The 14883-nt window shown below is 53.9% G+C and overlaps 1 protein-coding gene across 3 annotated transcripts in view; it reads right to left on the bottom strand.

Annotated features, from left to right (window-relative positions):
• Positions 1-14883, bottom strand: part of PRKCA (protein kinase C alpha) — a 310559-nt gene that overhangs the window by 76341 nt on the left and 219335 nt on the right. For all 3 annotated transcript variants that reach the window (XM_024979613.2, XM_024979614.2, NM_174435.1), the window contains 2 exon segments: positions 10350-10461; positions 6094-6222 (listed from right to left, as the gene is read on the bottom strand). In XM_024979613.2, the coding sequence (XP_024835381.1) occupies positions 6094-6222; positions 10350-10461 (241 nt within the window).

Raw genomic sequence — 14883 nt, 5'->3', positions numbered from 1 at the left:
GGGCTCTGTCCCCTCCTGCGCCCCTGAGCTGCATTTAATCCCACAGCCAAGCTTTTATTTAAGAGAAATGACCTCCAGCTAATGCCTTTTCCTTTCAGCAAACGGCTGAGTGCAGCTCCTCCCCGCTGGCAGCCCCAGACGGCAGTCCCACCGCACAGGCCTTCCGGGCGCTGTGGAAAGCTCCCGCACAGAGCCTCCAGGCGACAGAGGGGCTGCCCACCCGTCCCCGCCCCCGGCATCCACAAAAATTCAAGGGTCACCGTGAACCTCGGGGTCACCCCTGGAGTTCAGGGGAGGAGACTGATGCTCTGTCCTTGTGAAAAAACGAGCCACTCGGACCGTAAACGTTCCTGTCTGAGAAAGAAGCATTTAACTCGGAGCCTTGCTCTGTGACGCCTAAGACCCGGGCACACGAAACGGTAGTGACTGTAGCCCTAAGTCCATGAATACAGAAAATAATTCCCCTCGAGGCCGAGCACGTTGGACTCCCTGACACCTGGGCCGGGGTCGAGCCCTGCACACCCTGAGCCAATCACAGCCCGCATCCTCACGTGGCAGCCTCTCCCACCTGTCCTCCCGGGGCCTCTAGGAAGCCACCTGTAGCTTCCTGGGAGCGGGGGAGGGGCCGCCCTAAGGGCCTCTGTGCTTACAGGCATGTCCCTTTCATTCTCTTCCTTGCCTTAATGCCCCCGCCCAAGACCACACACCCCACGATAAGCTCTACATCCTCCTCATCTCAGCATCCCCGGGGGCCTGGCAGAGAGCCTGACGCCGGCTCATAAACGGGTGACAGACGGTGGATCAGAGTGATTATTACGCAAAGCTGAGTCTCGCTGCCCCGACCGCCCCGACCGCCCCGACCGCCCCATTAAAAGGTGGAAGGACACAGAGCATATGTAGAATGTTGTTATTTAAATCAACAACCTGATGGCAGGTCCCCACACGGTTCTAGAAGGTTCTTGGAGGATGCAACCTTGCAGCCGCCAGCAGCCTCACATCCTCACGCTTGCAGGAAGCTCTCCCCCTCCCCTGGAGCCCGATTAGAACCTCCATCTCCACGCGGAACTAACAAACGAAGTATCTGAGAAAATCAGACTCTTCTGCAGGACAGTCTATTTGGGGAGATGTGTTCCTGAAACAGCTGTAAAGCCTGCGATGTTTTTTCCATTTATTTACAACATTAAATTGAAAATTCGTCCCCATGAGGGATTTGTTTTTTCTTTACCACTCCTCCAAACCAAATAAAAAGCACAAAGGAATGTAGGAAACCTATTAAAATCACATATTAAAAGAAAAAAATGACACTGTTCAGATAACATCGCACCACTGCCCAAAGGCAAGAAGTAAAAATACACCAGGAAGTGGACGCCTTTCCCATAAATACTGCACCAATCTCTAAAGGACCCTGATCTCTGATTTCCAAAGGGCAATTTCCATCCCACTAGTCCCTTGGGAGTTTCTATTTTACTTTGGGAATGATTTTCAAACTGGGTGAGTCTGCACAGGTCAAATGGAGCTAATCTAATCATCAACACGAGAGCTTATGGTGTAAGAGCATGGCCCCAGAAGCCACCCGTGTGTGCACCATGAGCTCGGCTCGTCGTGGGTCATCGCTGATATCTGTGTTCTCACTGTGTGTGTGCTGTGTGTGTGCGTGCTCAGTCGTGTCTGACCCTTTGCGACCCCACGGACTGCAGCACACCAGGCTTCCCTGTCCTTCACCATCTCCCGAAGTTTGCTCAAACTCATGTCCATTGAGTCGATGATGCCATCCAACCATCTCATCCTCTGTTGTCCCCTTCCCCTCCTGCCTTCAATCTTTCCCAGCATCAGGGTCTTTTCCAATGAGTCAGCTCTTCATATCAGGTGACCAAAGAACTGGAGCTTCAGCTTCAGCATCAGTCCTTCCAATGAATATTTAAGGTTGACTTCCTTTAGGATGGACTGGTTGGATCTCCTTGCAGTCCAAGGGACTCTCAAGAGTCTTCTCCAACACCACAGTTCAAAAACATCAATTTTTCAGTGCTCAGTCTTCTTGATGGTCCAGCTCTCACATCCATACATGACCCCTGGAAAAGCCAAGGCTGGCTAATCCCGTCACCTCCCCTCGCCCGCTCCTGCGCTCTTCCCTCTGGCCTCTCAAACACCCCCGTCCTTCGGCCTCCTCCAGGGACGTCAGTCCCACGTTTAGAGCTTCCATTGCCTCAGAGAACCTGCGGGGTGCTGATGTGGGTTGAGCAAACATTCATGGGCTTGCTGTTTATCCCAAAGAGACTCTTTAATTGACGAGAGACGTGGGAGGGCCTCGGCCTTTGGGTTCGGGAGTCAGACCTGGGCTCAGGCTCCAGCACCGCCACTTCCTGCCTCGTCCCGCGGCTTCCTGCCCCTCTGAGCTCAGAGAACAGTGCTCGGTGGCTGCGTGCCGTGGGTGTCCGTGAAGCGGGGGCTGTAAGGCTCAGCATGGAGAAAGACCCAGTCCTGTGGACAGTGGGCACCCAGGCAGGACGCAGGACGCAGCTGAGTGAGACCGCCTGTCACGACCGTGGGGCCTGATCTGCTGGGTGGGGGGGGGTCCGGGCAGGTGAGGCGAGAGGCGGGCACCCCGGAAGCGGCCCGTCTGGGCGGCTTCTGTCCTGGACGGGAAGCCGGACCCCTTCTCTTGGCTCTCGTTTTCTTACTGGCGTGTAGCTGCTTACGGCGTTGTGTTGGTCTCCGCCGTACAACAACGTGAGCCCGTTGTCGGAGCACATCTACCCCCGCCCTCCTGGGCGTCCCTCCACCCGAGTCCTGCCCCTACCTAACCCTGCGCAGAGCACCGCGCCGAGCTCCCCGTGCGTACAGCAGCTCCCCGCTGGCGGGCTATCTTGCACGTGGCGATGTGTGTGCTTCAGGGCTACTCTCCCTTCGCCCCACCCTCTCCTCCCCCCACTGCGCCCACAAGTCTCGCGGCTATGTCTGTGTGCCTAGTCCTACCTTACGAATAGGTCCCTCAACACCATTTTTCCAGGTTTCATACACGTATGTGTTATACACAATATCTGATTTCACTCCTTGACTCTTTAAAACATTTCCATTGACTAACCTGTGGTTCACACATTTATCAGGAACTATTAAAAATGTGACGACTGTGATACTTGGACTCCGGGTTGGGAGCTGCTGGGTGAAGGATGTGGGGAACTCTGTGCTGTTTGCTTTTGTGACTTTTTTTTGGTACCGCAAGCGCTGCTAGTCACCATTTATTATTTATACTTCCGTTCTCCTTGAAGCCAGGCTAATTCTGATTCTGAACATCTAAAATTACTCTACAAATTTTAAAGAAATGATTACTAATTAGTTATTTCCCTTAGTTTGGCATTCTATATTTAAGCCTGAATTTCCTGCACACAAATAACTACTGTGTTTTTCAATCAGATTTGCTGTGGACGGAATGTTTGTGCCCCCACGTTTGTACGCCGAGGCCCTGACCCCCTGGGGATGGTGTAGGGACGGGGCCTTGGGGTGACGAGGTCGTGAGGAGCCCTCAGGGTGGGAACGGTGCCCTGAAGGCTGCACAGCACGGCGCCCTCCTCTGCCGCCCGCTGCCTACTCTCAACCTCTTCTCTCTCCCCTGTTCCCTAAGTGAAGACACAGCCAGGAGGCAGCTGCTCCACGCCAGGAAGACGGTTCTGTCCAGAAACGGTCAACAGACACCTTGATCTTGTCTTACCTGTCCTCCAGAACCAAAAGAAATTCAGTCTATGGTATTATTACAGCAGTCTTAGCTAAGATGAGATTCCAATTCTTCCTGGTACCGTCATTAAAATATCTCTACTTCTATCCATTAAACAGGTTTCCATTAAACTGACGATCTGTGTGACTTGGGCAAGTTAAATTCTTTGTGTCTCAGTTTCATCCTCTACAAGGATAATAAATTTCTGCGCAGGTTTAAACAGGTCAATCAGGTAAAGCGCTTCATAGGCGCCCCGTGGTGGGAAGCACCGGTCACTGAGCTGCTGCTGCTGTTAGTACTAAGGGCCGCTGAGCTCGTGGTCCTGGAGCTGAGCACTTCTCTGCACGAACCAGCAGACCAATTCCCGAGTGACATGGCCGGACTACAGCCAGAGACGCCACTGGTTGGCTTTCTTGCGTGAAAAGTCTCTGATTCAGCGCGGGTGTCTCCCCCGAGACGATTCCACAGTCAAGTTCAACTCCTGGCGACGACGGTGTGATCAGCCCCCGAGCCCCAGGAGGCTCGCCTTGCTGTCCCCGTGAGCTGGGTCTTTCTCCTGCACTGGGTATTGTGAGCCGCCCCAGTGGGGCCCCGGTGCCACTCCTGAGGCTCGGCGGAGCCAGGCCCCTCGGGCAGCAGCCTGGGAATGATGTGGCCAGTCTAGCGCACACGGCCTGGGGTCTGTGTTCAGAAGCACCAGGACTGGGAGCAACCCACGGCCAGGTGGTCCTGACTGAGGCGGGGCCGAGACCCTCCCGGCTGAGGTCTGCCTGCCCACCTGCGGGGCGGGGGCCACCACAGGGCTTTCAGGACAAAGGACAGGCGCTCTGCCTTACTCCGCTCCATCCCTTACCGCTCAGTGCGTCTCCGTTTTATGGTGATTTTCTCTGAAGCGGTATGCTCCCTGCCTCCCTATGTGACTCTGACAATGGAGGAACCTTAGTAGAAGAGAGAGAGAGGTCAGTGAGGGGCTGCAACGGTGTGGATGGGCTCGTGCACCAACCCCCAGGGTCCGCCTGCTCTGCGCCCAGGGGCCCGGCCATCAGTCAGAGTGGGCCCCCCAAACCCCGCAGCATCAGTCCAACCAGAGGGAACGCAGGTGAGAATCGCACCCCCATGCGCAAGGATGCAGGTCAGGAGGTTCTGAGAAAATAAAGCAACTTCTCCGAGACACAGTCACAGGGAGCCCATGTCTGCCGTGGGGACTTTACACACGACCCCATGCTGGTCGTCAGCTGCATGTGGTTTGTGTCATGAGGTCACCCAGTGGCAAAGTGAGGGACACTTCCCTTGCAATGCCTTGAGACCCTCTGATTCTCCCTGAATTCTTATCTGACAGGACAGCACGGGGTAGAAAACTTGATTAGTTTTCAAAGAAAAAATGTGAGCAAGTTCCCCAAAGTAAGCTCTCTCTGGGACAGCCTCCCCCACCCCAACTCTTTCCTTCAACAGACCCTCCGAGTCTTTTATTTTTCTATAAGATCTTCTGTTATTTACAGTAAGAGTCAGTCGGCTTTTCCGTTTCTGTGATAGCCTAGAATTCCTAAATACAAATGGGAACACAGTCTGTGTGCTCATCTCATGAGAGTGGATGTCCTTGTCCAGGAGGAGGGCGTGTCCGTCGGGTGGGACACGGTGGGCCCAGAACAAGGAGGACAGCGGCTTCCACCCTGACTCAGCTCAGTGGGCACCGCAGCAGACACGTCTGGTCACCCTGAGGCCCCGCGGCTGAGCGTGGATTTCGTGGGAGCCCAGAGGAGAAGCCGTGCTGCGACAGTGCCCACCCAGACACGGCCCGAGGGGGCGCCCGGCCGGGGACACGGATGTGGAGCCACCGCGGCCGGGTCCTCGTGGGTAAGCGCTGCGGGGGGTGATGGCACAGGGCCTGGGCTCCCCACTCACGCTGTGACTCTGCAGGACCCCATCTCCCGGGGCCTCGGTTTCCTCTTCTGGAAAATGACGCTAGTGATCGGGCAGTTGTGAAATGTAATAAATTAATCTGTGTGCGTTTCTCAGCACCCCACGCACTGCAGAGAAGTGTAGATGCCCCAAAGCGCTGCTGTTACCATCACGGCCGCCTCATCAGGTCAGCACAGCCCGACGCCCCGAAACACCTGACCACCCCTCACCTGCCCCCACCCAGGCTGCACCTTCCCCAGGGCACCGTGTGCCACGGCTTCTGGTGGCCCATCCCCAGGGGGACAGCCATGCTCTCAGAGCCCTTCTCCACACGGCGCTCATGACTCGCTGGACGCCGAGTGTCTGTGAACCCGGGAGACGGCTGCACGAGAGCCAGCGGCTCCGCGTCCATCCCGGCCTCGGGGCCGGCCTCTCCTGGTCTGAAGGCTGCGGGCGGCCCAGCCACACCGAGGGGAGCGCCTCACCTGTGACGTGCAGCTTTTCATCCGTGACCTCGGCCTTCAGGTAGATGCGGCCCCTCTTCTCCGTGTGGTCCATCCCGCAGAGGCTGGGCACGTTGATCACGCACTGCTTGTGCACGTTCATATCACAGGCTGCAAGTCGAGAAGGCAAAGGGTGAGGCTGCGCGTGGCCCGGAGCCACCCCCGCTCTGTGTTTTGGTTGCGTGAACAGAAGCGGAACTGAGCCACCCTCTAACTCGATACTCTGCTATCGAGCGTCGGTGACATAAAGAACTGCTAGCAGATGTCCCTCACAGCACAGGCTCCTGTGAGTGACACATCCCTAAAATACTCCATCCATGTCTGTCCAGCCGCAACTGAGGCAGACCACCCCCGCCTGGTCTCCCGAACGTGCCTACAATGTTAACAGCAAACAAAATCCAGGGACTAATTAATACTTTATGTACACGGAGGCAAGCAATATACACATTTTAATCGGGATTCTTTCTGCCAAAGAATTTCTTATGCCTTCCTGAGAATTTGTGGGGCTGAGTTTATGATATTCAGAAAATGTTCTTTTCCTCAGCGAACTCTTTATCTCCAAGGAGGCTTACGTGCATTGCTTTTGTTTGTTGTTGTTTTTAAAAGAACCTGTGATTGATATTTTAAACCTATCCTCAAATATTTAAATATTATTCTGCGTAAAACAAATATACGCCTGGCTTGGTAAGGCATTCCTCACCAGCTGACATTACATGGGCAAGACAGGGAGAGGACTAAAGGTCAGTCTTATTGCGGAGAACTAAAGACACCCCGGGAGAAGGCGCTGGCGACCCACTCCAGTGTTCTTGTCTGGAGAGTCCCAGGGACGGAGGAGCCTGGTGGGCTGCCGTCTATGGGGCCACACAGAGTCAGACATGACTGAAGCGACTTAGCAGCAGCAGCAGCAAAGACACCCTGAAAAGAGTCCTGTGCACGGAGCTCAAACATAAGACGCTATGTAGGCATTCCTGCTCCGCTGATCCTGTACCTCAGGCTTCCAGAAGGAGCAGGTGGCCCCTGGAACCCTCAAGAATCCCCCGGGGGCACCACAAGGCTCTTCTGATACTTCAAGGTGGAGCCTTCTTGGTACTCTAGTTTTGAGTGTTTAACTCCTCGGTCCGTGGGACTCTCCAGGCAAGAATACTAGAGTGGGTTGGCATTTCCTCCTCCAGGGGATCTTCCCGACCCCAGAACTGAACCCTCAGCTCTTGCATCTTCTGCACTGGCAGGTGGGTTCTTTACCAGCTGGGCCTCCAGGGAAGCCCATTTAACTTTAACACGATGAGCTAAATAGCAAGAAGCATTGTGAAGCAGAGGTCTCAGTTACACAGGGCTCTCAAGAGCTGTGCTGTGACCTGCACTGGCGACCTCACTTGGGCAGAACTTGAAGGAGTAAAGGCCAGCACCTCTGGGACAGCCATGGGCCCAGAAAGGCAGTGGAGAAAGGACCCAGGCTGCGTCCTGTGTCAGCTGCAACACTTGGAGCTGGTGCGTCCTGGGAAACGTCTGCTCCTGCTCTGCCCGCTGCGAGGTGAGCCTGCAGGGGGCAGCTGACTCCCCACCAAGCAGGGATGCTCACAGCACCATCACGTTACAGGGTGTAGGAGCGTGGGGAGAGGGAGTCTCCGCCGCGCAAGTCAGGGGAGGGGTCTGGCCCCCGACCACCAGCTCATGCTCCTCCTGCTCCAGCACGGAGCACAGACAGCAGCCCAGAGCCCCTCTCAGCAGCCCAGAGACACAGACAGCAGCCCAGAGACACAGACAGCAGCCCAGAGTCCCTCACAGCAGCCCAGAGCCCCTCACAGCAGCCCAGAGCCCTTCACAGCAGCCCAGAGACAGAGACAGCAGCCCAGAGACACAAACAGCAGCCCAGAGACACAGACAGCAGCCCAGAGTCCCTCACAGCAGCCCAGAGCCCCTCACAGCAGCCCAGAGCCCCTCACAGCAGCCCAGAGACACAGAGAGCAGCCCAGAGGCCCTCAAAGCAGCCCAGAGACACAGACAGCAGCCCAGAACCCCTCACAGCAGCCCAGAGACACAGACAGTAGCCCAGAGCCCCTCACAGCAGCCCAGAGACGCAGACAGCAGCCCAGAGGCCCTCACAGCAGCCCAGAGACACAGACAGCAGCCCAGAGGCCCTCAAAGCAGCCCAGAGACACAGATAGCAGCCCAGAGACACAAACAGCAGCCCAGAGACACAGACAGTAGCTCAGAGCCCCTCACAGCAGCCCAGAGCCCCTCGCAGCAGCCCAGAGACACAGACAGCAGCCCAGAGCCCCTCGGACTCTGAGGAAAAGAATAAAGACACAAGGTAACATGCTGCTCGAGTGGGAGCACAGTCCATAAACAGAATCTGAAGCAGAATCCTGGCATATAAACCAGGGGCGTGTTATTTTATTAGCGTGCGTGCATGCTAAGTCACTTTAGTGGTGTCTGACTCTGTGACCCCAAGGATGCAGCCCGCCAGGCTCCTCCATCCATGGGATCCTCCAGGCAAGAATGCTGGAGGGGACTGTTACTTCCTCCTCCAGGGGGTCTTCCCGACCCAGGGACTGAACCCACACCTTACATCTCCTGCACGGGCAGGCGGGTGGATTCTTTATCACTGAGCCACCGGGGAAGCCCTTTTATTAGAATACATTTGGCTAATAAATTCAAATCTATACCATTTATTTACTATCAGGACATTCCTGGGTGACCAGTAACGTCCTCTGATCCTAACACAACTGTGAACCGAGCTGCTGGGGACGCTCGGTGGAGACTCAGCTCAGCCTCGAGGGTGCATGCATTCCTGGCCTGTGTTACAGTTGGCAGCGCCCCCAATCCTGGTCCACCCAGAAGAGCAGAAGGGTACAGCTGGCACCCCTGTTTAAGGGCACGGGTCACAGTCCTGGCCAACATGGACGAGGATGCAGCAGGAAACATGTGGCTTGTTCTGCCCCCTGAGTCAGTGGGCATCAGTCTCAGGTTACCTTCAACTTGTTACGGTCGAGTGCCTAACAGAGCCGAGTATTCACTTTTGCTCCAAGTTTTACAACAGTCAAAAGTGTATTTACAAACGCACTTAGAATCCACACTAACCCGGAAAGCAGTCTCTTGAGAATCTGACAATCTCTGGATGCACAGGAAACCACCAGCCCTGATGACCACAGAGGTTTCTCGAGGCTATTAGGGTCCAGGGCTCAGGAAGGTGAAGCCTGCATTCTGAGAAGCTACCTGCCTCCTTCGTAAAGTTCACACAGTCTGCCTTCTATGTACAGCTGACCCTGAGCGACATGGGTTTCAACTGCACAGGTCCTCTTAGACATGGATCCCTTCCCGAGAATTACACGGTTGGCCCCCCATATCCGCGGAGGTTACCACGGATACCGAGGGAAGACGATGCAGGCGCGTGTCTTTGCTCCATGTGGGGACAGATGAGGCTGTGGCCCACAACAGCAGCATTATCGAGTGACAACATGCTGATTGTACCCAAACTCTTCCTCGTCTGCTAGAAAAACAGGCTCGTCATTACCTTCTCTAATTACCTTCTCCTGCCCTAAACATACAATTTTATTGAAACAAATAAATAGCCTGGGGGGATCTCATTACATGAGATTAATCGAAGCAAAGAATTTCCATGAAAAAAATAGATGTCTTTCTCTCCTCCTGCAGTTGGTGCTAATACACACCGAACAAGAAGGGAGAAGGGGAGAGGGTGGGTGTCTTCCGGGATTTCATCTCTCACTGGCCTGGCAGGATCTGATCTGCCCATAATTATGCAAGACGAGGGAACTTAAAGCAAGCTCCTGTTCTTATTTTCACTGTGGTTTTGGCTCCAAGGAGAGCCCACTGGATTTTTCCACAGTCCACCCACTAATTGGAGACACGGGCGGATAATGACTGTGGATGCTCAGCTTATCTTGAAGCTGAACCAAATGTGGAATCTGGGGGTGGGATGTCTTCTTTCAACACATGGCATTTGCTTGGGGGTTCGACCAGCCTGCATTTAACAGGGATTGGAGATTCTACCATGAAAACTGGGGACAGCACCAACTGCATGAAATCGGGGGCTTTTTTGGGTTCATAATTAGGCAAGGAAGTCATATAATAAATTAGAACCTCGCCAGTGGGGGGATTCTATACTTTTGTAATTGAGCCCATATCTGAATGAAATCTACTGATTTTCTGAAAGGTTCCTGAGCATCACAGGGCCCTGCTGGCCCCGGGCATGCTGCAATAACAGAAAACATACTCACTGTCACATTTCATCCCCTGGTGGATGAGTCCGTAGAGCAGGGAGCCGCAGTGATCACAGAAGGTGGGGCTGCCATACGTGTGGATCTTGAACTTGTGCTTGCTCCTCGGGTCCTGCAGGGAGAAGCGGTACACAGACGGTCAATCACGAGAAGACCAGCCAAGCTCAGGCCTGCCCCTCCCGTCCCCACGGCAATGGTCCAGGCCGCCCGCCTGGGCCCCATCCTCTGGCATCCTATGACGGCGGGGCTCCTGCTCTGGGCCGGGCATCAGACACCTGCACCTCCTCTCTTTCCAGGTGTGACCTGCACATGTCGGGCTTTCCACCAGAACCACCGCATCTGGAGCCAGAGCCTCCAAGGGGATCAAGGTGCCCCAGGCGAGCAGAGCAGTTCAGACCACATGGTCGTGCGTGTCCCCGGGGCCCAGCGTGGGTGGAAGCAGAGCGGGCCCAGAGTCAGGGTGTGTTCATGAGGCTGAACCGAGTGACCCTGCACTCAGTCAGCAGAGTTTGCGCCACTTCCTTTTGGACAAGGTTTCCAGAAATCCATGTAAGACCAGACAGGCACCCAAACCAGCACCATTTCCCAAGCACCATATGCATCCCAGACGGTAAAGAATCTGCCTGCAATGCAGGAGACCTGGGTTCGACCCCTGGGTCAGGGAAGATCCCCTGGAGAAGGGAATGGCAAGTCACTCCAGTCTTCTTGCCTGGAAAATCCCATGGACAGAGGAGCCTGGCGGGCTACAGTCCATAGCGTCGCAAAGAGCTGGACACGACTGAAGGACTCACACATACACACACACACACACAGAGACGCTAGTGATCTTCAAAGTCTCGAGATTTTACCAGCCGCCAAGACTTTAACACTGGTTCTCATCTGAGAGCTTTCAGAAATTCACTCAGAATGAGGCTCTGGCTCCTAACATTAAAAAAAAAATTTTTTTTTAAATATTCGCAACACATATTTTTCGAAGCAAGAGCACCACTGATTTTATAAATAAAGTTTTACTGGAACACAGCTGTGCTCATTCCTTGACATCTTCTCTGTAGTTACAATGGCCAAGTTGAGTGACAGAACCCTAATGACTCACAAAGGCTAAACACTAATTGGCCCTTACAGAACAAGTCTGCCAATCTCTGCTTTAGGATGGTGCTGTCTAAAGAATGGTCTCTATGTGGCATCATCATGACCCGAAACTTGTTAGAAATTAAATCATGGAGCCCCTCCCGAGACCAGCTGAATTAAACTCCAGGGACAGGCTTCACCACGCCCTGCGGGTGAGCCTGAGGCTGGCAGGGACATGAAGGCGGGGAGCTCCTGTTTTACACGGTTTCCCCACAAATACTGAGCGAGTGCCTAAGACGCTCCAGGCGCATGTGTGCGTCTGTGCCTGCGGCAGGGCACTAGTTTATTCGGAAATGTCTCTCGGGGTCAGAGAAATCAACACCTTCCTTGGGCGGTTACTTTCCTGGCCAGTGGCAGCTGTGAACGTGGTCTGAAGCGGGGGCTTCACCTCTTACCAGTTCTCCCAACATCCCAGGACGCTGGACAGAATATCACGGGCACAGGCTGGCATCAGCGCTAATCCAAAGTTCCCAGGACGGACAGTACAGCCTGTGTCCGACCACGTGGAGGGCAGCGTGGAGGCCAGGGGGAAGGACAGCCCGTCGTCCCCGCAGAAGGACGGCGTCAACCGTCGGCAAGAGATAAATCCAGCCTGGCAGCTCCCACGCGGGCCCCAAGCCCAGGCGCACGGCGGCCTCAGGCAGCTGTCCTGCCAGCCAGCCGTCACATCGATCTCTGTCGGCGTGGCGCACGGGGACTCACTTCACTTTTCAGGAAGACCTGGGCTTCCTCCTCCAGGCTCTCACCTGGGAAGGTGCAGGAGGCGGGCTGCCTTCCTGAACACAGCGGGAGGAGACCAGGAGTCCTCACACCCTAAAATCCACGCGCAGCTGAGGACCGTGCCTACGATGGCAGTGACAGTGACACCAACACCGCCTCCTGCCTGGCAACCACCCCTGTATGCGGGAGCTTCCTCACAACCGACATCTCTCCTGTAAGTGACACCAACACCGCGTCCTGCCTGGCGACCACCCCTGTATGCGGGAGCTTCCTCACAACCGACATCTCTCCTGTAAGTGACACCAACACCGCGTCCTGCCTGGCGACCACCCCTGTATGCGGGAGCTTCCTCACAACCGACATCTCTCCTGTAAGAGCCTTTACAGGGTTCTGGAGACCTTCGGTCTGAATCCAGCCTTGACACAAGCTCAGCAGCCTTGGAAAGTCATGGCATTTATTCACGAGGCAGAAATAAAGCCACCGTCCTAGACGGGGAGTGGGACTTAGGGAACAAACGAGAAGGGCTTTGCAGCCTGAGAAATGTCAGGACGGATACAAGGGAAGACGACTTCCAACCGTAACGTGCTCATCAGTCATAAAAGGGGTTTCCTGAAGCACAGGGCTGAATTTGCCGCTGGACCAGAACAAGGCTGGCAATTAAGTATTAACTTTGTCTCCAGGCTTCCTGGAAACCAAAGCAAGAGGAGAAAACAGACAAGCACAGTAGGTTCTCCTGGGATGGCAAGGCCGTCTGTGTGCAGAAACCTGTCTCAGCATCCTCTAAAGTCATCTCTCATCTCGCATGCAGTGAGCCGCCAACACACGCGTGTGAGAGGAGCCTGCAGGTCTTGAACAGAGCACTTCCCGCCCTGCTCACTGGGGACACCCCACAGTTACCCGCACAGAAGTGATGGGAAGTCCGGCCACGCTCGGTGCCACAGACACGCGGCTGGTCTACACACCAAAGCTGCACTACCCCCAGGCTGGCACCACTTTCTTCATTTCGTGCAATACGTGCAAATCTTGCTTTTTATTTCTCCAGGCACTGGCAACCTCTCATTAAGTGGAGTGTGAAACCCGCTGTCATATGTCACAAGCCTGACATTATATTATAATGAATGTGGGAAACGCTCCGCTCAGATGCTCTGTCGTCTACACCTTTGGGGGAGAAGAAACGTTTTTGACTAAACCGATTTTCATAGGCACTGACGAAGCCTAACCTAGAAGTCTAAATCTAGACCTCTTAGGAAAAAATAACACAGGAGAATTTCAAGTTCTGCTGGAAGCATCTACTAGCCTGCTTTTCCATCTTAGTTTTATAATGTAGCAACATCGTTGGAAAATTTCTCAGCATTTCTACCAGGACCATCAAAGTCATCACCATCACACTGTAATACACCCAAAGTAAACCCGTGGGTCTCCAGTGCACAGTATTTTGAGGCTGATGTGCCTTGCATTTCCAGGACATCTTCTTGAATTATCTGTAAGCATCCAGAAGGCGTATTCTAGATGAGTTCTAAATTGCAGGCTTCTGGGATGGGGACTCATCTGGCAACATGCAATGTGAAACCTCTAGAGGAGTTAGAAGCCTTCCTTCCCCAGGAGGAAGGCAATCAATGATGCTTTCTGATGAAGATGTTTATATTCGAATGGACATCCCTTCAAAAGCCCTTTTAATTTGGTGAGTGAAATGATGGCAGGCTTTTGGCAGGAGGTCACCCTGGCGTGAATGCCCCACAGCTTTCTCAGAGGACGGAAGCGGCCCTCACTGAGGGCTGCAGTTCAGGGCGTAGGAGCTTCTGGAAAAGACTGTCGTTCAGTGAAGCCCTGGGGTGGGCCTTGCTCAGCCGCCCAGAGCAGCGAGGCTCCTTCAAGCCGCTCCCTCTAAGCACCAGGAAGGTCCCTGCTCTCACCATCTGATGTGTTCTCATGAGTCACACTTGTGAGCTAGGCTTGGGTCTAAATGTCACCCACGCAAGCAGCGCCAAAAACTCTGCTCCAAGGCCTAGCATTGTTTTGTGATCTTACACTTCTTGGGAAGCAGGTTTTTTGTTTTTTAAAAAAACAAAAACTCTATGACTCAAAAAATTCCTATTTAAAACTTTTTGTTAATCTGAGAGTATTATCAAAACCAGATCATCAGATGAAGGGGATTTTACGTAACCAGGGTATGATTCTAACCATTACGTTGGACATTGCGTGTTGGGCAAGCAAGCCTCTGATGGCCCTTCTCAGGCTCCAGGACCAGCCTGCTCACACACCCTTGCACACAGTAGGTGTACAATAAGCAGTCTTTGAGGTGAAATGAAGAAACTGATAACTAATTAGGGTGTGTGGGTGTGTGTGTGTGGGTGTGTGTGTGTGTGTGTGTGTGTGTGTGTGTGTGTCTCAGTTGTGTCTGATTCTTTGCAACCCCACGGACTACAGCCTGCCAGACTCCACTGTCCATGAAATCTTCCAGACAAGAATGCTGCTGTGGGCTGCCATTTCCTTCTCCAAGCTAATTAGGATATTCCTTATCTTTTTGATGAATAATATTTAGACTTTGTGGTTTGAGGGCTTCCCTGGTGGCTCAGACGGTAAAGAATCTGCCTGTAATGCAGGAGACCCAGGTTTGATCCCTGGGTCAGGAAAGAGCCCTTGGAGAAGGGCATGGCAACCCACTCCAGTATTCTTGCCTGGAGAA

Source organism: Bos taurus, chromosome 19 (genome assembly GCF_002263795.3).
Source record: "Bos taurus isolate L1 Dominette 01449 registration number 42190680 breed Hereford chromosome 19, ARS-UCD2.0, whole genome shotgun sequence".
Taxonomy (NCBI): domain Eukaryota; kingdom Metazoa; phylum Chordata; class Mammalia; order Artiodactyla; family Bovidae; genus Bos; species Bos taurus.
Note: the sequence above shows the minus strand (reverse complement) of the source record. Positions and strands in the feature narration are given on the sequence as shown.